Below are 25441 nucleotides of genomic sequence, written 5' to 3'. Positions count from 1 at the left end.
TTGATAAAGTAATATCCGATAAGTAAATCATTCCCATAGAAGTAGTTTCTTACAAAATATGGAAAACAATGCTCCACAAAAGGTTATAAGCCCTTTACATCATTCCACCTTTTTCTATACAAAACTGCATATCAAGCATGATTGCATTAAAGAGCACAAAAAAGCAATCAACATTGCTTGTCTGCTTGGATATGATCACTTAACTGACATTACTCTGCACAGATTGTTAATAGCAACCCATAATGATCGCTAGGCAACACAGGGAGCATCAATTTTTGCAATTCCTTTTTCACTTTCTTCTCCTTGCAATATGACAGACCTGGTATGGGCTCCATGCCAATCATGTCTATTCTTCTTATCTTGAAATCACGCAAATTGCATACAAATCGATCCAGTCGCTTTTGCAGAGTCCGATTACCAGAAAGCATCTGGTTCGATTTGGTATCATATGTCCATCCATTTTCTCCGGGCTTTAACTGCACCCAGGCATCAACCCATCCATCGAGCAAAGGAAATTGACCATCCAACTTGTCATCCCAGTTCATGTCACCACAGAAAATCACATTTTCATTTTTCTTAAGAAGGTTCAGCACTTCCTGTGCCTGAGCTACACGTTCCTTGCTGAACATCTGATCCCATTTCGGAGGGGCTGGACAAGGACTTTCAAGATGGCTAGTGGCAACAACCAATGGCATGTCTGCATGAACTTCAACCTCAGCGACACAAAGTTCTCTTCCCATTATGGAATTACTGAATGGTTTACAGCTGTATGATTTTACTGGCAGTTTGCTTAACTGCAAGTTATTTGGGAGGGACATCAGGTCTTAAATCACCATTACTACAACTCATCCAACAATGGAAGCAACTATGCCAAGGTAAAAAAATATAAATATCTAAGAAATATTGCCAAAAAAAATTTAAAATTGACTGGCCTTGCAAAATTTTGAAGAGCAAGCTACTGGTCAGACTCAAAATGTCAAAAATTATATTCCAATAACGCAACTGGCTGATCTATTCTAACATTTTTATAATTGATCAACTAGATGCATACAATTACGTGGATGGGTCAATTTCCCTACCATGTAAAATACACCTAAACTGTTGATTGTGTATAACCCACGCATTCAGAAACAGCAAATTCAAATATATCTACAGCTTATGAGCTGGCTTATTTTTGTCTTTTATTGAATTTTTTTCTGCTTTTAAGTCAATTCTTCACTTTTTAGGTCCATCTCTAGACTAGACTAGATAATTCTAAAAATTAAAAATGATTTTTTTTTTTTTTTAAATGTTCACCAAAAACAAAAATAAGCCAACTTCTTTTAAGTCTTTTTGGCTTATTTTCATCTTGGGTAAATTACACTTTACTCCTTTTATGTTTGACCATTTTTCCACTTTGGCCTTTAAAGTTTTTTTTTTTTTTTTTACTTTGACCTTTCATGTTTCAAGCTTTTCCCACTTTGCTCCTAAAGTTAATTTCTGTTAAAAATTAGACAGAAAATAACACATTGACAGTCACATAGCATGAAAATATTTTATTATATATATCTCACATCTCTAACATAAACTAAAACTCCAATATAATAATACATTTTTTATGTTATGTGAGAATTATTGTGGCATTTTCTGTCTAATTTTTAATCAAAAATTAGCTTGAGGAGTAAAGTCAGAAAAAATTTGAAATATCAAGGGTCAAAAAGGGAAAAAACAAACTTTAAGGGCCAAAAAGTCGGAAAGTGGCCAAACATAAAAGGGACAAAGTGTAATTTACCCTTTCATCTTTAGTAGGCTTTATCCAAAAAATAATAATTTTTATTATTGAGAGGGTGATTTATGATCTGGAATTGGGCCGAGACATCGACCGAGCAGGTTGAAAGCCCAGCAGTGCATTGGGCCGAGATGATCGACTGTTCGCCCAGAGAAGGGCTGCCAGAACTAGGGCCGGGCAGAGTTCGGGCTGTGTGCCACCCCGGACCAGACAGAAACTGCTCGGCAAGGCAATGCTCGGTCGGACCAGGATGCTCGGTCCGAGGATGGCCAAAGCCAGATAGGCCGAGTGACCGGCGCCCGGGAAGGCGCGGACATCCGAGGAAGTTGTCTGACCGGCAGAAAGGCCGACCCCAGGAGGCACCTCGGGCTAGGCTTTGCCGAGATGCCGCCTAGCCCGGTCCTCAGTCTTGGCCAGTGGAGGCACCTCGGGCTAGGCTTTGCCGAGATGCCGCCTAGCCCGGTCCTCCTCAGTCTTGGCCAGTGAAGTGCTAGGGTATGGAGCACGGCATGGCACAACAACGGATAGGGCAGCTCGGCTGCCGAGCTCCAGCTGTGATGACAGGCAGTTGAGGTTAGGTGATGAATGGCATGGTTTGTGCTGATAGATGGGATAGCAGAGCCACGCGTCAAGAGATAACTGGGAGTGGATATGGGGCTCAGAAGGTATGTAAGCATGTCTGCGCCCCCCATACGCGACACACGAACGTCTCTGTAAGGGATTCTTACACTCAAACACTCTCTCCCTTCTCTCTCGATCCATCCTAAAGTGTGTGCTAACTTGATCGTCGGAGGGTTTTTCCGGCCACACACCGCCGGGTAGCTCACCGTTACTTGCTCGCAGGTGATCGGACATCGACGGAGCTCGGAAGAAAGGAGTACGGGCTTGCCGGAATATTTGCTCCCCGTACAATTGGCACCGTCTGTGGGAGTAGAGTTTTCAGACAAAACCTTGTCTTCCAGGCTCGTCTGATCGCAGTCCATGGCGAACAACGACGAGTTTCCGTTGTCCGCCATCGACGGAGCCACCCCGGAGTATACCCGAAGGAGAGAGGGACCCCCTGCCGTCCATCCAATGGCTGACTTGGGGACGCCCACTGGAGGACAGTCAGGAGACGCGCGGGATAAGCGCGGAAGGAGTCATGGTCATTCATGGAGTCCAGACGGTCACCGGCGGAGGAGAGACTCGAACGACAGGCGACTGGAAAACAAGTTGAGGGACCAACACGCTGTCATCAGGCGGATGGCGGCGGAGATGGAAGATCTTAAGCGGCATGTCAAAGGGAAAGGTGTAGCTGGAGTGGGAGACCACAGTGAGCGCACCCCATCCCGCCGGTCAGGCGATCAGAGTCAGCGACGCACTCAGTCCATTTCCATCACCAGAAGTTACCAGGTTGGTGATTCCGACGTGCATGCAGAAAAGTCTAGCGCGCAAGACAGCACCTACAAACCCTCACGTCCGGCGACGACGTCGAGGTACTCATACTCCGCTCAGTCAGAGGATTTACGGGCGGTCTTAAAGGAACGGGCCCGCCGCCGCGAAGCTCAGAGGATACCTACTTTCCAGCGGTTATCCTATGGGGTTCACGCCAGTGAGGAGGTCGGAATGCCTCCACCCCGCATAGTAGTTCCACTCTTCGAAGACATGGACTTGGCCAGGCTGAGTGCCACTCCTTTTTCCCTGGAAATTGAGACAACACCACTTCCGGCAGGCTTCCACCAACCTAAGTTCACACTCTATGACGGAAAAACCGACCCTTACATGCATGTGAGTCACTTCCGACAGGTTATGGCCGGACATAGGCGGAATGACGGACTTATGTGCCTAATCTTCCCGTCAAGTTTGGGCGAGCTGGGCTTAAAGTAGTTCGAAAGGTTGCCGGAAGGGAGCATACAAAGGTGGCATCAGTTGGCCGAGGCGTTTGTTACGCGCTTCAAAACCAACACAAAAACACCAAAGGAAGTCGATCACTTGCTAAGTGTCAAGATGGAACCGTGCAACACACTGAAGGCGTACAATTCAAGGTACTGGGAAACCTTCAACGAGATCTTAGACTGCCCGGTCAACCTTGCAATCACGTAGTATAAGCGCGGTCTCCCGGTCGGACATAGACTGCGGGACTCGCTTACCATGCACCAGCCGACCTCCATGGGCCAGCTCATGCAGCGCATCAATGAGCACATCCGTGTAGAGGATGACGCATCGGCTTCTACCGTGAAAGCTAGTCCGATCGTAACAGACAAGAAGACAGCAGGCAAAGTGCACGCAGTTGGGCAAGAGTCCAGCCGCTCAAGTAACCCAGCAGAGGAACCAGACCAGGGTTCAAATCGTAAAAACCGGGGTAGAGGACATCGGAATGACCGGGATGACTACCCCCGAGATGACGTTGAGGACGCAAACAGAAGAATGAAGGCGAGGACTGGCATAACCACGGTCTTCAAGATTCCAATCTATCGCATACTTAGTGAAATCCGAGACGAGGAGTATGTCCGATTTCCTGCTAAGTTGGGCGATGGACAAAAGGGCTACAATCCGCGGTATCGTTGCACGTTCCACCGGGGGAGAGGCCACCGGACTGAGGATTGTTTGCCTTTGCGACAACACTTGGAAGAACTGGTTGCGGCCGGGCATCTGGACCTTTACATTGATGGCGGCGTGAAACCGAATCAGGCTGCAATCGATCCCAGGGGACAGGATGACCGAGATGCACCACCACAAGGAGTTATTAATGTCATCCACGGCATCGTGGAACCGGAGCGTGTTTGCGAACTCCGAGGCATGATCAAGAAGGCAGAGCACATGAGGGAAGTTTTGTCGGTACAACCTGCCATCAAAAGGGGGAAGACAGAAGAGAAAGACGTGATTAGTTTCACCTCAAGGGATTTAGAGCGTATCCAGACGCCGCACAACGATGCTCTTGTAGTAACACTACGCGTCAAAGAATTTGATGTTAGACGGATCTTGATCGATCAGGGAAGCTCGGTCGAGATCATGTATTATGATGCGTTCAAACAGCTTAAACTCCGTGAGACGGACTTGACTCCGGCTACTTCGCCATTGGTTGGATTCAACTCGCAACCGGAGTGGCCTTTGGGAAAGATAATCCTACCGGTCAAAGCGGGATCCGTGGTCAAGCAAGTTGAGTTTTGGGTGCTGCAAGTGCCTTCGACGTACAACCTTATCCTTGGAAGGGGATGGCTACACGCCATGCAAGCTGTGGCATCAACTTCTCACCAAGTAATGAGATTCCCCTCGGCTATGGGGGCAATCGAGGAGATTTAGGGCGATCAGGTCATGTCCAAACAGTGCTTCGTGGCGGTCAACGGAAGCCGGGCTACCAAAGGATTCGTTCAAATGATTGAGGGACCGGAGGACCAGGGTGTCTTGGATGATGTAGGCACCAAGGCCGAAGATAAGGCTGTTGAGGAATTGGTTGAAGTGCGGATTGATACCGAGCAGCCGGACAAGTTCTTCTTGCTGGGCTCAAGTCTCACGGCCATAGAGAGGACCGAGATGATTGAGTTTTTGATGGCAAATATCGAAGTCTTTGCATGGTCGCCTTACGACATGCCTGGCCTCGACCCGAATTTTATCTGCCATCACCTCAATGTCTTCCCTGGAGCAAAGCCAGTCATCCAGCGAACAAGGAGATCGGCGTTGCATCACGCCGAGGTAGTTGCCGAGGAGGTCAAGAACCTGCTCGAGGCACGAGCAATCCAAGAAGTGCATTATCCCCGGTGGATCTCCAACACAGTAGTGGTGCCTAAGAAGAATGGGAAGTGGCGAGTTTGTGTCGACTACAAGACAGTCAACCGAGCTTGTCCCAAAGACAGCTTCCCTTTGCCGCGCATTGACCAACTGGTGGACTTGACGGCTGGACACAATAGGCTCAGTTTCTTGGATGCGTACAGCGGCTATCACCAGATCGCCATGCATGGGCCTGACCGAGAGATCACCTCTTTCACGACTCCAAGGGGACTCTTCTGTTATCGAGTTATGCCCTTTGGTTTGAAAAACGCCGGGGCAACCTTTCAGAGGATGGTGACCAAAATGTTTGCTCCTTTGCTCGGCCGGACAATGGAGGCTTACATCGATGATATGGTGGTAAAGAGCCGACATGAGGCAAACCATTTGTCCGACTTAGCCAAGATGTTTGCCATTCTGAAGAAGCACAAGCTGCGCTTGAACGCCTCAAAGTGTGCCTTTGGCGTGGGATCCGGAAAATTTTTGGGATTCTTAGTCACGAACCGAGGCATCGAAGCAGAGCCTACTCAGATCAGAGCCGTGCAAGAGTTGAAGCAGCCCAGCTCGGCTAAGGACGTGCAGCATCTGGCCGGGATGGCCGCCGCGCTTAATCGATTTATAAGCCGGTCGTCAGATCGCTGCCGCCCTTTCTTTCAAGCATTGAAGTCAAAGTTCTCACGGGATGACGAGTGTGACCGAGCTTTGGCCGAGCTCAAGGATTATTTGTCTTCTCCGCCGCTGTTGGTTACACCAGAGCCGGGTGAGGAACTCTACCTTTACCTTGCCGTCTCCCAGCACGCAGTAAGTGCGGTGTTAGTCCGGGCTGAAGGAATCAAGCACCTCCCAATTTTTTATGTCAGCAAAACTTTGTTACCGGCAGAATCAAGGTACTTGCCACTGGAGAAGCTTGCCCTGGCCTTGATGATGGCTTCAAGAAAATTGGCGCACTATTTTCACGCCCATACTATCATCGTATTGATCGAGTTTCCCCTCAAGGCATTGTTTGAACGCGCGGACTTTTCAGGCCGAATTCTAAAGTGGGCGGTCGAGTTGGGACAGTTTGATGTGAAGTTCCAGCCTCGCACCGCCATCAAAGCCCAAACCTTGGCAGATTTTGTCGCCGAGTTCTCACCTGGCACTCATCCGGTATGCCCGGTCGACATTGCTGAGGCAGATGATGAGATGCACGCAATGCCAACCGAGGAACAACCAGTTGAATTAGGTAGCGCCGCGGAGTCAGCGCGCACCATCAAAGTTCCCTCAGTTTGCACGGTCATACCACCCGGTGATGCGATGACGGAGTTGTGTATCACCAACCCATCCACTCTGTCCGGTACCGCATCACCAAGGGGGGAAGAAATTGGACCACACCGCTCAGAACTTGATGATTCGCCTACGGACTTGGGCATTCCGAACCAACTTGCTGAGTCCGGTGCCGAATCATCAAGGGGGGAAGGCATGGTTCCACATAGCTCAGAACCTGCGGCCGGCTTCACACCGCAACCTGATGATTCGCCTACGGACTTGAGCATTACAAAACAACTTGCTGAGTCCGGTGTCGAATCACCAAGGGGCACTGAATTTGAACCGGTCAACACCGAACTTGACACCGCACAGCCGAGCAGTTGTGATCCCATTGCCCTTCGCAACTCTCAGGACCCATCTGACTGCTGGAAGCTTTTTGTGGGGGACATGTGGAAGCTTTTCGTTGATGGAGCGTCCAACCGCCATGGTGCCGGCCTAGGTATTGTTCTTATATCCCCGGATGGCCTAACCATTGAACATTCTATAACGCTTGGCTTCCCGGCGTCTAACAACGAGGCTGAGTACGAGGCACTTCTCGCCGGGCTCAAGAGCGCAATTCAAATGAAGGCTGCCGAGCTCCTTGTGTACAGTGATTCCCAGCTTGTGGTTAACCAAGTTTCTGGGATTTATGAAGCAAAGGATGACAGGATGGCGAAGTACCAAGCTCTGGTCAGGGAACACATCAAGCAGTTTGAGGCAATCAGAGTCCAACAGATTGGCCGGGAAGAAAACAGCCGAGCTGATGAACTAGCCGGCCTCGCTTCCATGGTAGATAGTACGTCTCCAAACCCCCTGTTGATAGACTTTCTTCCGCGGCCGAGCATTGAAGACGCCGGGCAGACGGATGTACTGTGCGCCGGGCTAGGTCCTTCCTGGATGGACCCCTTGATCTTATTCCTCAGAGACCGGACTCTTCCAACGGACAAGAAAGCAGCACACAAAATCCGGGTGAAATCAGAACGGTTTTGGCTCTCTCCATCGGGCGCGTTGTATAAGAAGTCCTTCACTGGGCCTTATTTAAAGTGCGTGCACCCGAACAGTGTGGAGGCCTTCTTGTACGAAATTCACGAGGGCATTTGTGGCAGCCACATAGAGGGCAGGTCCTTGGCCTACCGAGCTATTTCGCAGGGATACTGGTGGCCGTGCATGCAGGCCGACGCACAAAAGTATGTCCGCAAGTGCGAAAAATGCCAGAAATTCGCCCATCAGATCCACCAGCCTGCCAGGGAACTTCTTCCCCTCACCAGTCCTTGACCTTTCGCCATGTGGGGGCTAGATATAGTGGGACCACTGCCAACAGCACCGGGCAACCGGAAATTCTTCATCGCGGCCACAGATTACTTCACAAAGTGGGTTGAAGCTGAGCCCTTGGCAACCATCAAAGAGAAAGACGTGAAGCGATTTGTCTGGCAGAACGTGGTCACGCGGTTTGGCGTCCCCAAGATTTTGATCTCTGACAACGGCACCCAGTTTGACGGTCGCCTATTCAGAGGATTTTGTGAAGATTTGAAGATAGAATTCTACAACTCCACCCCGGCTTACCCGCAATCCAATGGTCAAGCCAAAGCATCGAATAAGACTATACTAGATGGGTTGAAGAAACGGCTGGAAAAGGCCAAGGGCAAATGGGCTGAGGAATTACCTAACGTCCTTTGGGCATACCGTACAACCCCGCGACGTTCTACCGGGGAAACTCCATTTGCTTTGGCTTACGGCATGGAGGCGGTCATACCTTTGGAAGTTAGAATGCCCACCCTTAGAAGCGAGAGTTTTGAGCCCGAGCTGAACGCTGAAGCTATTGCCTTGGAGCTGGACCTAGTGGAAGAGCGTCGGAAGAAGGCCCTCATCCATGTGGCCGCCTACCAACAAGAACTCTCAAAGAAATACAATAAGACGGTGCACCCCAGACCATTCAAGGTGGGGGATTGGGTTTTGAGGAAGGTTATGGGCAACACCCTGGTGCCAGGAGAAGGCAAGCTAGGGGCAAATTGGGAAGGACCCTACAAGATCACCGGTCTGGCGGGCAAGGGGGCTTACCATTTGGAGGATCTAGAGGGAAGAGTAATACCCCGGCCATGGAATGCGGCCAACTTGAAACTGTATTATTTTTAAGCTTTTGCTCTCTTTTCTTGTGTAAAGAAATTTTTTGGCTTGCAAAGCAGAATGTAATCCTTTTTGTCAATTTATAGAAGTAATATTGCTTTAGCACTTGGACTTTCATTTAATGTTAAGAACCGAGATGAAGTACTCCGGTTGGAAGAGTTGGTGTTTTGTCCAACTTCGGATTCCCAACCGAGACGAAGTACTCCGGTTGGAAGAGTTGGTGTTTTGTCCAACTTCGGATTCCCAACCGAGACGAAGTACTCCGGTTGGAAGAGTTGGTGTTTTGTCCAACTTCGGATTCCCAACCGAGATGAAGTACTCCGGTTGGAAGAGTTGGTGTTTTGTCCAACTTCGGATTCCCAACCGAGATGAAGTACTCCGGTTGGAAGAGTTGGTGTTTTGTCCAACTTCAGATTCCCAACCGAGATGATGTATTCCGGTTGGAAGAGTTGGTGTTTTGTCCAACTTTGGATTCCCAACCAAGATGATGTACTCCGGTTGGAAGAGTTGGTGTTTTGTCCAATTTAGAATTCCCAACCGAGATGATGTACTCCGGTTGGAAGAGTTGGGGTCTTGTCCAACTTAGGATTCCCAACCGAGATGGTGTACTCCGGTTGGAAGTGTTGATTTGTTCAACTTTGTTACAACCGAGATGGTTATTTCGGTTCATGGATTTGTTTTGTTATGCTGAAATGCTTCGACCGTGTTATGGATTCCGGTCGACAAAGTGTTCAAACGATGTGTTATACCGAGATGTTTTGATGAAGACAGAACTGATTACAACCGTGCAAACACTTGCAAAAATTTGAATTTTTCATTGATAAGAAATTCATTACAAAAGGAGGGGACAGAGCCCGGTTACATCAAAAGAGTTGGAAGCAAAAATACAAAAGCAAGGAAAAAGAAAACTAAACTAGGGGGGAGAGATTGGTGAACTCGTCCTCGCCGGCATCAAGGTTGATGGTAGGGCTGACTTCTTGGGCACCGGGCTCAGCACTGCCGGGCTGCTCTGGCACCTCGGCCTCCTCTGCCTCTGAATCAGTGTCATCCTCTCCATCTTCAAGTCCCTCCTCGGCCTCCGCTTGCAGAGCGCTGAATACGTCGTTCGCGTAAGGCACAAGGTAGACCGGTAGCGAAGCTGGAGGAGGGTTGGCAAATACGTCGGTGCCGGAGCCTTGGCCGAGGTGTTCGCAGGCAGACTTCCAGCCTGCTTTGAAGTAGATGTCTTGCGTTGCAAAGACCTGCTTCTTATAGCTCTCATCGGCCTCGTTGAAGCCAGCGGTGTTTGCAGCCCGACAAGCTTTCTTCTTCGACTTCTTCAGAGCATCCACCTCGGCTTGGAGCTCATCTCGTTTTTTCTCGGCCGCATCAAGCTGGCCGAGCAGTCTGTTATTGTCGGAGTTGGCCATTTCAAGCGAAGACTTAGCTCGGCCGAGCTCGGCTTGAAGGCTTTCAACCTGGCTGGCCGTGTCGTTGGCTTTTTGCCTAAGCCGGTGGATGCGCTCCAAAACCAAGTGTTGTTTTTGAATGGCCTGCACAAAGAAGCAAAGTTGATCAGAAAGGGGACCGAGCAGAAAGGGAACCGAGCAAACACTTGTGAAATTTTTAAAAGGAACATCAACTTACCCTGGCCATAGACTTCACTGACGACTTGACCAACCGAGTGTCGGGGACGTGGTCGCTGCCGACCACGTCGCTCGGTAGTAGCAGAGCTTTTGACAGATCAAAGGCGAGCAGATGCTCTTTGTCACCCTTGATCGAAGCCGTCGCCGGGATATCTTGGCCCCGGTGCTTCAAATGTGGGCGCCAGGCCGGCACTGGGGCGGGGGCGTCTGTTGGATGCTCGGTGGTAAGCTCGGTGACAAGCTCGGCGGACGGGTCTGCCCGAGCTCTTTTCCCGGCGCGCTGTGCAGAGGGTTCTCGGCTGGATTGCCCGGCGGATTGGGAGGCAAGGGCGACCACAGCGCTGCTGGATTGACCAGCAGCTGGCGACCGGGTTACAACGCTCGGCAGCTCGGCGGATGTGGCGGTGAGAAGATTCTTGATTCTGCTGCGTTTGGCCATCTCTTGTTCCTCGGTCAGGCGGATGAGAGGAACGTCTGGAAAGGTAGGATCTGAAGGTGGCGAAGGAGCTCGGAGGAAGTCAGTTACTCTACTCCGGCGCGGAGCAGAATACCTGTATGTCGGTGTGTAGCCAAGTAATTCGTTGCAATCTCGGCGGGGATACCGAAGCACGGCCCGAATTGCTTCAACGTTGGGAAATCGATAGTTGGCTTGCAAGGCTTGGATTGCTGCAAAGGAAACAAGAAAACCAGTTAGTTACAAGGTAAAACGTTAAGCTAAACCGAGCAAGTTTGAATGACTTACAGGAAGAACCGAAGTCCTTGTTAATGAACCAGCCCGGCACCTCGGCTGTTTCGTAATTGCCCGACACCCAGAAAAAATCATCGTCGTGAAGATCTTTATCCAGGGTGCCGGTCACAATTTTTTCCTTGCCCGGTCTAATCTTCAAGTAATATGCTAGGCCGTCACCGGTGTGGCCCACTGTGTATTGCCTTAATATCTCGGCTAGACCTAAGTGGGTGCCTAGCCGATTGTTCAGTTCATGTACGCCGTTGATTATTCTATAGGTATTGGTTGACACTTGTGTGGGTGCCAACCCGGTGCGACGAAGGAACTCGGTTATAAGAGGATTGAGCGGGAAACGGAGACCCCCTTCGACAATTGAGAGCACAGTGAAGGGGCATTGATCAAGTCTGCCCCAGGGTGTGGTCTCTTCTTCTGCCAGTTCGAGATGAACATCGGCCGGGATGCCGTAGTCCTCTCTGAAAGCAGCTAGTGCGGCCGGAGTATCCACTAGGAAGCGGAATTTCCCCATTGGCGGCCGGCCTAGTGTATCCCGGCTGAGAGGTTTGGCACTGGTTATTGGAAGCTTCTCGATCCTGAGAGCCTCAGGAATGACAGTGGTCCCCTTGGACTCTGCAGGAAAAGGATGGTAAGTGTTAGGTTTGGGCACGGTCGCGCAAAAGGAGCTGGATTTTAGCTCGGTCATTAAGAGTGCCAAACCACCTCGGTTGTCTATTCTATCTAAGGAGCACGGTCGCCCAAGCAGACCAAATGTTAGCCCGGTTGAGCGACAAAGTCCTTTTGGTATCTCGGTTTGTGCCAGGGTTGCGACAAACATGTTGTTTGCCCAGTTTGATTGGTTTTTTGGATCAAAATAAGACCGAGAGCCCGGTTCGCCCCAGATCTTCAGTGTTCTTCAGGAAGACGAAGAACACCAAGAACAGTAGGAGGTTGGAAACATTTTCTATGGCCTATGCCCTAAGGACTACGTTTTTGTGTCCTAATGTGTGCAATATGAAGGAAAATAGCAACAAAATGAGGGTGGAATGACTTACCAGTGAAGGACAGGGTCGTGTCCCTCGAACACGAAGAATGGCAGTCGAGTTTGAGGAGAAGGCTTGAGCTTCAGAATCGTCAGAAATGGAAGCAGCAGTAGGAAGAAATGAAATGGTGGGGGTCGTGTATATGTAAGCATGAGACCGCCCAAATTCAAATTCTGATACAGACGGCGGGTGGGCTGCTCGATGACCAATGGCAGCCCGCCACATGTCCCTATTTATGGCGACGTCAGGACTGAAGCGACGGGTTGAAGAGGCGAAAAGCCAGCCGAGCTACTTTTGGAGAAAAGATGTCAGCCGGGGAATATAACCGGGCAAGTTTGCTGACAATTATGTTAACTAGCCCGGGCGAGGTTCGGCGTCTTGAAGACCGGAGAAATGTTATCTCGGTCGAAGTGAGTAATCCCAGTCACGCTCTCGCGGACGGAATTAAGGGGCAATTGAGAGGGTGATTTATGATCTGGAGTTGGGCCGAGACATCGACCGAGCAGGTTGAAAGCCCAGCAGTGCATTGGGCCGAGATGATCGACTGTTCGCCCAGAGAAGGGCTGCCAGAACTAGGGCCGGGCAGAGTTCGGGCTGTGTGCCACCCCGGACCGGACAGAAACTGCTCGGCAAGGCAGTGCTCGGTCGGACCAGGATGCTCGGTCCGAGAATGGCCAAAGCCAGATAGGCCGAGTGACCGGCGCCCGGGAAGGCGCGGACATCCGAGGAAGTTGTCTGACCGGCAGAAAGGCCGACCCCAGGAGGCACCTCGGGCTAGGCTTTGCCGAGATGCCGCCTAGCCCGGTCCTCCTCAGTCTTAGCCAGTGAAGTGCTAGGGTATGGAGCACGGCATGGCACAACAACGGATAGGGCAGCTCGGCTGCCGAGCTCCAGCTGTGATGACAGGCAGTTGAGGTTAGGTGATGAATGGCCTGGTTTGTGCTGACAGGTGGGATAGCAGAGCCACGCGTCAAGAGATAACTGGGAGTGGATATGGGGCTCAGAAGGTATGTAAGCATGCCTGCGCCCCCCATACGCGACACACGAACGTCTCTGTAAGGGATTCTTACACTCAAACACTCTCTCCCTTCTCTCTCGATCCATCCTAAGGTGTGTGCTAACTTGATCGTCGGAGGGTTTTTCCGGCCACACACCGCCGGGTAGCTCACCGTTACTTGCTCGCAGGTGATCGGACATCGACGGAGCTCGGAAGAAAGGAGTACGGGCTTGTCGGAATATTTGCTCCCCGTACAATTATAATTTTGAAGATTGTCCAGTCTAAGGATGGACCTAAGAAAAGAAAGAAAAAGAAAAGTAAATTATAGACAAAAATAAGCCAGAAAAATAAGCCAACCTACCAGTTGAGCCGAAGAAAGCCTCAACTGGAAGTAAATTGCAGTGCCAACAGTGCTAGCATGTTCAACAAGCACATTCTAAGATGCCCTCAATAAGTAAATGCACATCATACTGTCAAATCTTAAGCCATCATGGGTGTCAGTTTGTATGGAATGGTAGATGTTGGACAAAGTGCCTGCAACATCCATCCAGCTGACCGTAGACATTCCTCCCTCATAAAAACCAAATATACAAAATGAAGCCTACTATGGGGAAAATCATAAAAATCTCACCTGCATGCAAAAGTATGGTCTAGTAAAAGCCATCTCATTTGAAACTGAGCAGTGGTACACTTTCCACCAGCTGGATAGTTGAAAAATGTCATAGATATTGGGAGTAACCTCCTGCAGAGCAAGGTGACATAAAAACAATGAAAAGTCATAAAAACCTTAGAATTTATGTTAGATTGTATGAAAAAATGGAATAAGAAAAACCTGGAAGCATATCAAATCAGGGGAATGCAGTTGAATAAGGTCACCCAAAGCTTTCATCCTCTTATGCATCTCCAAGTCTTCTCGAAACCAAACATTATAACTCAAAATCTTCAATGTTCTTGAATCAGGTCCTTTGAAAGTTTCAACTGCACTTGTCAAAAAACTATTGTCTGATTTGCCTCATATTAATTAATCTTCAATTACATGGAACTTGTGAATCCTAGGATTCGACAACCACAGATGCACAAATGGGGAAAAATAAGTAACTGCTATAACAGTGAACACAAATACTGCCAAAAAAAACTTCAAATGACCTAATATTATTAACATAATGAGTATCTAATATATACAAAAATATACTACGATTTAATAAAATAGGAACTCATAAAGTGTATTTTGAACCAACTTTTATCTACAATCTGATCTTTTGAAAAGTCTTTTATACCCTTTAAAATAAAAGATCGAAGTATACCTTAAGAATCAGTCCAAAATTAGGTCAGACCACCACATTAACAGAAGCCTTAGATTAAGAAGTGAATCATTTCCTGCCCTTCAGTTGACCCTAAAAAATCTCAAACAGACTTGAGAATCTTAAGAAGCTTGATCAAGGAGGACTTTTCCACCAACATATGATCACCTTACAAAGAGCAAGCTTGAAAGCACACATGTTGTCAGCTCTAGACTGCTTCCGTGTTAATTTTACATATTAAAATTCTCAAACCTTGAATCAAATCCCATTAAAATTCTTAAGACATTGAAGTCCACATATCTTCATTCTTAAATAGTTCAATTCTTTGTAAAACAACTTCTTTCCATGAACTATATTATTAAATATCTTTGGCTTCAAGTTTAGTCACTCACATTGTTGAACATAAGTTTATTATCCATAACTAAACCTTCGCTTGCAAAGAATCGCACAATTGGATTATAAACAAACAGCAAGGAATTGCACATTCAATGTGACTTGGTACCATTCAAGAATACAAGTAAACAAGCCCGTCCAATGCCACTAAACAAAGAACGCAAACTGAAATAAAATACAACACTAAAATTGGACCTTAAAGAAAAAACAAGATTAGAATACAATATCTAGAGAAAAATGTTAACTCTTGACAATAAAATAGCTAACAAAACAAACTCAATAAAATACCTAACTTCATTGGCCATGAGAAGCTCTCTTAAATTATTGACGTTTTATGGGCCTCATCAAATTTCAGAGTGCATGGGATCAGTTGCTTATAGTTGAATATACCTCCAAATTCAAAAATCCGCCCCATTCTTCATGTCCACTGGCTGAAGAAAGACTTTAGTTCCAGGGTGACTATAGCACACCCATTACCTGAAATGGCTAACTGATTGATCTCTCAAGTGTGTCCAGAAATAATACTGAAATGGATGAGGCATGGAACGAGGCTGTGGCTTAAGTTTCAGTACAGTGGGCTTGTAGTCAACCTGAAGATGCTACTTGGGATGTGATTATCCGCTGAAGCACTTTCTAGACTTCAACCCTTAATCAAAAAGGTTATTCAAAGGCGGTGGAATGTTGTGACCCTTTGATTAGTGCACCTAATTAGCACATACAATAATTGTAATTTCGGCACCAGCAAAATTCTGCCAGTGAGCATATTTGAGGGATTCAGGCTCATCTGTTGATTTGGGAGGGAATACATTATGACAGATTTAACTCTTGTTTGGATTGGTTGATTTGGTGATAAATGACTCATAATTTTGGCACTAGCGAAATTCTTCCAGTAAGCATATTTGGAGGACTGAGATTCATCTGTTGATTTGGGAAAGATTTAACTCTGTTTGGATTGCGTCTCTCTCTCTGGGAAATGATAAGAACCGATAAGAAAGAGAACTCTCTGATTTTTGCCGATTTTCATTTCGCACAAAAAATAATGAGATTTGGTGAGAAAAAAAAAACTGATTGATTATATAATTTCCATAATATTGAAATTAGAAAAAATCTTACTCGTATCCTCTCTCACATGCTCTTCCTACTTACCCATTCAAACATTAAAAAAAAAAAAAAAATCATTTCTTTTTCTTTTCTCACCCAAATGTAAAAACCACAATCTTTTCTTTTCTCATCTATTATACCAAACAAAGAGTTAGGCTACTTAGGTGAAATATCATTCACATTTCACCAACCTTTTCCCTTTCTATTTTCAAATCCCTCTCCAAATCCATCAACCAAACACAGCCTTAAAGAATCATAATATGGGAAAGAAGTGCAGGCATGTAAAATTGAGGTTTCAGGTGGAAGGTCACTCACCCAAATATCACATTTTTTTTCCTTTTTCTCCTGCTCTCATTACAACAGTTTAGAAAAAAGAAAACAAAGCGATCAAAACCTAGTAAAAAAATGCATAAAATCAAATCGACCATACAAAAGTGTGAACTCACCCAATGAAATCACCTCCTTATTTGCCGCCTTAACGCCACGAAAACCACCTGGTTCAACAGAATCATCAGCAATCTCAATTGGGGCTTCTCGATTCTTCCTCTTGCAAGACTGCAAGGGCAAGAAAACAGACCCAACCGATGAATCCAATTCAACGTCTTCGGGGGTCGACAGCGACATGGCCGAGGCTCTGGTGCCGCAGACATCGCAGTTGGTGTTGTGATATGGGTTCAGGAAAGTGCAGGCTTTGCAAGACCATTTGGGTGTGGTTGGAAATGAAGAAGAAGAAGAACAGGGTGGTGAAGAAGATGATGAAGATGTTGATGACAAGCAGATCTGGCAGGTTGATTTCTGTGAGGAAGGGTTGATGAAAGTGCATTTTGAGCATGTCCAAGCCATTGATTTGAGAGGGGAAATAAGGGTTTTTCTAGGGTTTCCGTGGTAGAAGAGAGATGAAAGGATTATTGTGCGCAACAACAATTTCATTTTTGAACCATTTTGCCACCTGCAGCGCGTTTACGGTGGGGGATTCGGAGGGAAAATAAATAATTAAATCATTCCACTAAAAAAAACCACTAATACCAATGCGTTAGAAATGTCAAAAAAAAAAAAAAAACAAAAAAACAAAAAAACAAAAAAAAAACAAAACATAGGCAGTGGGTGGGGCTCATTACTACATCATTAGTGATATTATTACAGCATCATTTTTAGTATTTTCAACCATTTTTCATAATTAAATTACATTGACATTCCTAAAGTTTTTGAAATAAGATATGAGGTACTTATATGTAGATCCTAATAAGTGGATTTATTATCTAATAAGTCCTATAGAAAAAATTTATCATAAAAAAAGTTACTAATTGTAAATTTTAACGATAATTTATAAAAATCATGACAAAAAAAGTCACTAAGTGTCAATTTTTAGCGACATACATAAAAAATTGTCATAAAAAATTATTTTTAATTACAATTTTACCAAGACTTATTTTCAATAAGATTTGATGAAAATAAAATCTAACTATTAGGACCACCAAAGATATACCTCCCTTGAAGTTTAATTTTGAGGGCTGCTAAAACTACTTTTTTACTTCACATCCCCACTTTTTTGGCCCTTCACTACCAAAATTGCTTCTCTCTTTATTTTTCTTTGAACCCCTACCATAATCCCAAATCTACCTTTTGAATCTCACCCTTACACATTCTACTTGCAACTCCTCATTTCCTTTTTCAACAGTCCCTTTCCCACTCCGGTGATCATTCTCTTCCGGCTACTCTTCCCCAACGCCCCTCCATCACCGATAACCCCCTACTCATCTTTTCGATCTCCATCCTCGCTCTTTTGGGACCTCTCTCACATTCTAACAAGCATTTCAACCTCTCTTTTTGCCTTTGCGACCACACTGGCAACCGCTCAAAAAACTAATTCCGAACAAAAGCCTAATGCTCGGTAATATGTAGCCGAACAAAAGACATATGTTCGGTTGTAGAGCACCAAATATATTCAACAAGTTCGGCTCTATGTAACCAATCGAAGGGAAATTGACCAAACTGTAAGGCAGAGAGAGAGATCGACAAAGAGAGATAGAAAAAGAAAGAAATAGAGTTGCGCATGAAAGAGAGAAAAGAGAATAGGTTCAACTCGTCGCTCTAGTTTCGAATCTGAAATGCTGGTGAAGATGAAGATCACGTGGTCGGGGTCATGAAGGATGGGCGTCGTGAAAGTGGGAAGTGGAAGTGGAAATGGTAGTTCCGGAGGCTATTGGCGGGAATGGAAGTGGTGGTGGGTTGGTCTTCGGAGGGTGTCGGTGGGAGTGGAAGTGGTGGTGAGATTAAGGTTAGGGTTAGACTTGGGAGAATAGAGATGGGAACAAAATTGAAATTTGATGTTTAGACAAAATTGTAATAAAATAAAATAAAAATGAAGGATCCAAAGTAAGAATGTAAGGCATTTAGCAGCCTTCTTAATTTTTTATTGCAATTTCTCTCTTTTTGTTATTTTATTGTAAAAATAGTAATAAAAAATATTGACACCATCAAATAATTTAATTATATTTCTAATTTTACTCTTTAAAATTGTATTCAATTACAAAGAAATTTTTTTAAAAAAAATATACAATTTATGTTTTCTCTCTTTGTTATGCTGTAGTTACGGTTGATTATATGCAGCTTTTTTATCCAAAACCTCCATGTTTCTATGTTGCAAGTTGATTTTAGGAGATCCTGCACAATCCAACACCACAAGAGGTTTTTGGATAAAGAAGACACACGCAATTTCCTTAAACCTCAAGGAGGTCAATATAATTGAAAACTGGGCCTGCTCGGTAACTATTTTATTTTTAATTTTTAGTTTATATTTATAAAAATTTAAAAAAATTGTCGAAAAACTTGTTTGATAATTTTTTTTCGTTTATAAATGATTGTCTCAGTTTATAAATTTGAGAAAAAAACATAAACTCAAAAAATGAGTTTACGTTGGTTTTTAAACAGAAATTTAAAATTTTGACTAACAAAAAAAAATTTTCAAAAAATTTTTTAATTATTTTTTTTTCAATTATAATGTGTATGATCCCATTGTCATAAATAATAAAAAATAAATATAAATATAGGCCTGAACAAATATATTTTTTAGTTTATGTTTTTAAAATTTTTCAAACATTTGGTTCAAACCAAACGCTTTTGCAATTTATATTTTTTTTAAAATAAATAAAAATCAGTTTATAAAATTTTTGTAAATAGAAACAAAAAACGTAAACATTACCAAACACTTCCTAAACCTTTAAATGTTTTTGTCATTTCAAAAATCTTATGAGAGGATTTACAATTTCATTAAACCTTAATGGATATTAGTGTAATTGGAAACTAAATATCAATGAAGGTTTTTTGTCATTTCAAAAACCTCAATAAAGGTTTTCTGCAATTTTATTGAACTTTGGGGGATGTTAGAGTAATTGAAACCTCAAAAAAGATTTTGTCATTTCAAAAACCTCACAATTTCAGCAAGAAAAAAGATACCAAGCAATCTCGCAAGCTTCAGTTTTCCAGTTTAGAATCCAATGTGACGAAAAGATTTGCCTATTTTGGGAAGTAGGTTAAAAGTCACTTTCTAATTTTTAACTTATTTTTTTCTCTCGTAAAAAAATTAAAAAAAGTCAAAAAATAATTTTTAATTATTTTTTCAAAACAACCCTAAATCTCAGGGAAGTCAACATAATTTATCCAAATTTTAACAAAAAAAACTTAGGAACAATGCAAAATTGTTAAGAATTTTACTTTGAAAAATGATGTGTGGTCTATTAAATTATTGTACAGTGGAACCCACCCTTAAAACAAATCACAACCATACACTAATTTTTCTTAGTATTTTTTATTTATTTATTTAATTTTGTAATTGGACACAATTATAAAAGATAAAATTGGAAATATAATTAAATTATTTGAAGATGTCAAAATTTATTTATTTATTTATTTAATGATAATTCAACAGGAAAAGGACGTTGTAATAAAAGAAAATCTCAAGTGTATGTCATTTTAGAAACTTTAGAAAAGGTTTATATAATTTCATGAAACCTCATAGGAGGTTAGTGTAATTAAACATAAAGATTTTTATCATTTCAAAAATTTTAAGAGAGGCTTTAGCAATTTCATTACGACCCCGCTACGTTACTCGAAAGGCACGGCTCGAGAGTGGCTCGAATTGAGGAATTTGCTGGTCTACTATACGGGATACACCCTGTTCTGTTTTGATTTGAAAAGCAAAACAAAAACGAAGTGGGAGAGGACGAAGTAGGAGAAAGTTTTTGAGCACCGAGTCATCGTAACCTAGCGGAGCCGTGTGGTTGCTGCTGCTGCTGTGTTGATCGGAGTGGGAGAGAAGAAGGTTTGTGTGTAAATCGGACTCTTCACAGTTGTAGATAAGGTATTTCCTCTTGGCGTTTTATTTTCCCGTGTGCCATTCCTCTTCCATTGCTCTGTCATTGTTGCTGCCATGGCTGCCATGGCTGGTAGCTAAACTAAACTGAACTGCCATGGCTGATCAGACTAATTAAGTAACAAGCCTTCAATTCTCTCTCTCTCTCTCTCTCTCTCTCTGATTTTCCAATCTTTATTGATTTCTTTCTTTCTATTTGGGTGCACCATGACATTCTCCTGTATATTAGTAATATTTTTTTTTTTTGACATCAAATTTTTTTTGGTCTTTTGACATCAAATTTCATCATATGTATTAGTAATCATATTTTTTTGACATCAAAATCTGCACTTTGAGCTGATATTAGTATTAGTAATCATATTTCCTCACTGAGCTGATATTAATAGTGTTATAAGATTATAGGTAAGATGAATGTAAAAAAATTAGCAGATTGAGATGTGGTTGGTAATCCATGGCATGGCTGTCCTTAGTTGACCCTTTGTTTCAAATGCAAATTAAAATTAAAATTCATTCTACTTGCTTTGAAATTGTAGCTAACAATGTCTATTGTATTTAACTTTGAAGCTACAATGGATATTGATTCAAACATTAATTCATTGAATGGAAGTGAGGAAGTTGAAGAACAGGATAACAATCTTGATATTAACGAAATTGGCGAAGTTGAAGGACCCAAGAAGGGGATGTATTTTAACTCAAAACAAGAAGTGTACGCATTTTATGCACAATATGCGAAACACTGTGGATTTGCTATAGCTTTTAGATCACAAAATCTAACAACTGATGGGGAAGTGAAGTACTTTGGAATTGAATGTACCCAGGCGAGGTTCAGAACAAAAAGATCAGAAATCAATCCCTTGGAACCATCTTTGTCATCCAAAATTGATTGTAAAGCAAGGGTCAGAGCTAGTCTACAAAACGATGGCAGATATAAGTTAACCATAGTTGTGCTTGAGCACACTCATGATTTAATTCCTACAGACTCACGGCATTTTGCAATGAATAAGAGGATTCGTACTCCGGTCAAGAGAAGACTAGAAGTGAACGATGCAGCAGGGATTGGGGTGGCGAGGAATTTTCATTCCATAGTTGTTGAAGCAGGGGGATATGAAGCATTAACGTTTGATGAACGAGATGCAAGGAATTATATTGAGAATGCTAGAAGATTGAGACTTGGGCTAGGAGACGCCGAATCAGTTACACTTTATTTCCATAAAATGCAACAACAAAATTCGAACTTCTATTCAGCAATTGACCTTGATGAAGATGGTCGCATGCGAAACTTGTTTGGGGCAGATGCAAGGAGTAGGGCGGCTTATAAAGCATTTGGGGATGTTGTCTCATTTAACACAACCTATTTGACAAACAAGTATGATATGCCATTTGCTCTGTTTGTAGGAGTTAATCACCATGGACAGTCAATCTTGTTTGGATGTGGGTTGTTATCTAATGAGAACACTGAGACATTTGTGTGGCTATTTAAAGAATGGTTAAGCTGCATGTCCGATGCTCCTCCAAAAGCAATAATAACTGACCAGTGTAGAGCTATGCAAAATGCCATAGAAATAATTTTCCCACAGGCTCGACATCGTTGGTGCTTATGGCATGTGATGAAGAAAATTCCGGAGAAACTAAGAGGATATTCACAATATGAAGGCATAAAGGTTGCTTTGCAAAATTCTATTTATGATTCATTAATGAAAGATGAATTTGAGGGAAATTGGCTTACAATGGTTACAAAATTCAATTTGAATGATAACGAGTGGTTAGGGGTATTATACCGTGAGCGACATAGGTGGATTCCTGCCTATGTTAAAGGCATATTTTGGGCTGGCATGTCAACTACCGGTACAAGTGAGAGCATGAATGCATTTTTTGATGGATATGTGAACTCGAAGACCACCTTAAAGCAATTTGTTGAGCAATATGACAATGCCTTGAGAAATAAGGTGGAAAATGAGACAAAAGCAGATTTCAAATCCCGTAACCAATTGTATGATTGCCTAACGATGTATCATTTTAAGAAGCAATTTCGTGCAATGTACACAAATGCAAAATTTAAAGAAGTTCAAGCAGAAATGAAGTGTTTAGTGTACTGTCGTCCGAATCTTACAAAAGAGGAGGGATCAATTTGTACGTATCATGTGAGGGAGGCTATTCTTTTGGGTGAGGGTATGAAGAAAGTAGAATTTATTGTGTACAGCAATTCAACTGAATGTGAGCTCCAATGTATGTGTCGGTTGTTTGATTTTAGAGGTATTATGTATGCTCATTCACTTAGTATGCTCATTGAGAGGTCCATATATGAGGTGCCACATAAATACATTGTCTCGAGATGGAGAAAAGATTTGGAACGAGGGTATACATGCATTCCAACCACATATACTAACTTCGGGGCTGCTATAAATCCAAAGTTGCATGATTCATATCACAAGACGTTAGATGAGATCCTAGAACTTGCCACCAATGACGATGTTAAACACAAAGTGATTCAACTTGGGTTGAGGGAAATCAAGGATCGAGTGAAAACTATTGAATCGGGTACTGCGAGTAATGTGCCATGTACTAGTACTGTACCACCTTCTACTAGTATTGTACCACCTTCTCATACTTCGCCGAAAAGTCTGCCACGTCTGAATACTACAAAAGCAAGCAACACTCGCAAGGTACTCAGTCCTTTGGTTGCTCGCCGAAGAGGGCGTCCATGTACGAGGCGAAAGGTTAGCAAGGTTGATCAAATAGTTAATCGGTTGAAGAGAAAGAACAAGAAGACTACTCCCGCACAGGTAAAAATTCAGGGCATAGGTTGTTTCGGAACCTTTTTGTGGATTCATAGTTGAATGGTTACAATTAGTAATTAAATTGTGTTACTATTTCATGATAGGTGCCGGAAGATCAAGCTTACTATTTTCCTTTTATGGTTGGCACACAAGATAGTATGTATGTTCCGGTATGTGTTAAATGGACTTAAAATATTGCACTTTGCTTCTTGTTGGGTTTTATGTTAATGCTTCAAATTATTAATAACATTGTCTTACTAGACAATCATAAGGTGCCGCACGATGAAGCTTGCTATTTTTCTTCTATGGTAGGCACAGAAGACAACATGAGTTCACATTTGTAATGATGAATGTATTGGTCAATATTTTTTTAAATCATTTTGTAATATGTACTTTGTTTTTATAGGCACGGGTTTGCACAATAGGAACTCCCGACAATATTGGAAGCACATTAGGAATGGTCAACAATCTAAGCAGTCAAAGTTCTACAGTACCATCACTATTGGATCCAAATGCCCCATTTTATTTTTAATGTAATACACTGTTCAATGTTTGTGTTCTCCTATTTTTGGTTTGTTTGGTTCAATTAGACAGATAAACAGGTTCAATGTCTTTGAAAACAGGTTCAATGTCTTTGTAAACAGGTTCTCTTCAATGTAATACACTGTTCAATGTATCCTTTGATCAATGTCTGTCTGTTTGTCTCCTTTGATCAATGTCTGTGTTCAATTACTGGTCTGTGTTGTTGCAACAAAAAAATTTTTTGCTGGTCTATTTTGTTCACTACACAGGTTCAATTGGACAAGTTCAGTTACACAGGTTCAGGTTCAACTGGACAGGTTCATTACATAGGTTGAAACAGACCCAGATACATCTCAATTAGACTCTGTGAATTTGTGAAAACCTGTGTGAATTTCTGTGAATTAGTTCAAACCTGTCTGACTGTAACCTATTGCAACAGACCTGTCTAAATTTGTTCAAACAGACCTAGAAACATGGAGACAGATGCATCTCAATTAGACTATGTGAATTAGTTGAAACCTGTGTGAATTTGTGTAAAATTGTTGAAACCTATGTGAATTTGTGAAACCTGTGTGACTAAACCTGTTCAAACAGACCCAAAATCATGGAGACAGATGCATCTCAGTTAGGCTCTGAATTTGTGAAACCTGTGTAACTAAACCTGTTCACACAGACCCAAAAGTATGGAGATAGATTCATCTCAGTTAGGCTCTGAATTTGTGAAACCTGTGTGACTAAACCTGTTCAAACAGACCCAAAAGCATGGAGACAGATTCATCTCACTTAGACTCCGTGAATTTGTGAAACCTGTGTGACTAAACCTGTTCAAACAGACCTCCTACAATTTGTTAAAGCCAACAGACCTGTATGTCATGAGTCAAACCTGTGTTCAAACAGACCCAAAACAATAGGCCTGTGTTCAATCCAACAGACCTGTGTTGCAGCCAACATACCTGTGTTCAAACAGACCCAAAACAATAGACTTGTATGTCATGATCGAAACCTCTGTTCAAACAGACCCAAAACAATAGACCTGTGTTTAATCCAACAGACTTGTGTTCAAGGCAACAAACCTGTGTTCAAGGCAATAAATACTGTGTTCAAACAGACCCAAAACAATACAGGCAGTTACACTTCATCTCATCTCAATATGTGTACACTATGTGTATGCTTCTCATCTCAAGACCAAAACAGACTCTGTGTACCTGTGTTCAAACTGTGTGTATGTATCCCATCTCAAGACCAAAACAGACTGTGTGTACATGCGTTCAAACTGTGTGTATGCATCTCATCTTAAGACCAAAACAGACCCAACAAATAGAAACCCGTTGAACAAATGTGTACACTTCTCATGACTTTCAACCTGTTGAACCTGTATATCATGACTTTCAACAAATAGAAACCTGACTTTCAACTTGTTGAACAAATAGAAACCTACTTTTTTAAACCTGTATATCATGACTTTCAACCTGTGTGTACACTTCTCATTCAAAGCATCATCAATGATGCTATATTAGTCTATCAATGGCTCTCATTCAAGCCAACAAATTTCAGAATCTATAAACATTGATATCCAAATCACTATTCAGCCTTATGTCATGGCTAACATATCCAATGCTTCGAAAATACAAAATACAAAACAAAATAAAATAGGAAATAAAGATAATAG

At 43.3% G+C, this 25441-nt stretch overlaps 3 protein-coding genes across 3 annotated transcripts; 1 reads left to right on the top strand and 2 right to left on the bottom strand.

Annotated features, from left to right (window-relative positions):
• On the bottom strand, positions 1–17101 carry LOC114263979 (uncharacterized). Its single transcript, XM_028204566.2, has 4 exons — positions 16548–17101; positions 14139–14284; positions 13938–14048; positions 1–794 (listed from the first exon to the last, which is right to left on the bottom strand). The coding sequence occupies exons 1-4, from the start codon at positions 17029–17031 to the stop codon at positions 210–212; spliced, it is 1326 nt and encodes a 441-aa protein (XP_028060367.2). The 5' UTR covers positions 17032–17101; the 3' UTR covers positions 1–209.
• LOC145798649 (uncharacterized) lies at positions 9716–11239 on the bottom strand. The gene is made up of 2 exons (XM_082887052.1): positions 10547–11239; positions 9716–10452 (listed from the first exon to the last, which is right to left on the bottom strand). The coding sequence occupies exons 1-2, from the start codon at positions 10982–10984 to the stop codon at positions 9829–9831; spliced, it is 1062 nt and encodes a 353-aa protein (XP_082743178.1). The 5' UTR covers positions 10985–11239; the 3' UTR covers positions 9716–9828.
• Positions 17102–20216: 3115 nt separating the features above from the next.
• LOC114256250 (protein FAR-RED IMPAIRED RESPONSE 1-like) lies at positions 20217–23522 on the top strand. Its single transcript, XM_082888664.1, has 2 exons — positions 20217–23256; positions 23355–23522. The coding sequence occupies exons 1-2, from the start codon at positions 21013–21015 to the stop codon at positions 23439–23441; spliced, it is 2331 nt and encodes a 776-aa protein (XP_082744790.1). The 5' UTR covers positions 20217–21012; the 3' UTR covers positions 23442–23522.
• The last annotated feature ends 1919 nt before the right edge of the window (positions 23523–25441 follow it).

Source organism: Camellia sinensis, chromosome 9 (assembly GCF_055761805.1).
Source record: "Camellia sinensis isolate YWXY chromosome 9, ASM5576180v1, whole genome shotgun sequence".
NCBI lineage: Eukaryota > Viridiplantae > Streptophyta > Magnoliopsida > Ericales > Theaceae > Camellia > Camellia sinensis.
This window is presented reverse-complemented; position numbering and strand designations above follow the sequence as displayed.

Bases quoted from the DNA above. Each gene is read 5' to 3' on its own strand.
- LOC145798649 (XM_082887052.1), bottom strand. From the start codon at position 10,984: ATGGCCAAACGCAGCAGAATCAAGAATCTTCTCACCGCCACATCCGCC. The intron at 10,453-10,546 runs GTAAGTTGATGT...TTCTTTGTGCAG, and splicing joins CAGTGAAGTCTATGGCCAGG to GCCATTCAAAAACAACACTT.
- LOC114256250 (XM_082888664.1), top strand. From the start codon at position 21,013: ATGTCTATTGTATTTAACTTTGAAGCTACAATGGATATTGATTCAAAC. The intron at 23,257-23,354 runs GTAAAAATTCAG...ATTTCATGATAG, and splicing joins AGAAGACTACTCCCGCACAG to GTGCCGGAAGATCAAGCTTA.
- LOC114263979 (XM_028204566.2), bottom strand. From the start codon at position 17,031: ATGAAATTGTTGTTGCGCACAATAATCCTTTCATCTCTCTTCTACCAC. The intron at 14,285-16,547 runs GTGAGTTCACAC...TGACAAGTGCAG, and splicing joins TAAGGAGGTGATTTCATTGG to TTGAAACTTTCAAAGGACCT. The intron at 795-13,937 runs GTGAGATTTTTA...AATAACTTGCAG, and splicing joins GACCATACTTTTGCATGCAG to TTAAGCAAACTGCCAGTAAA.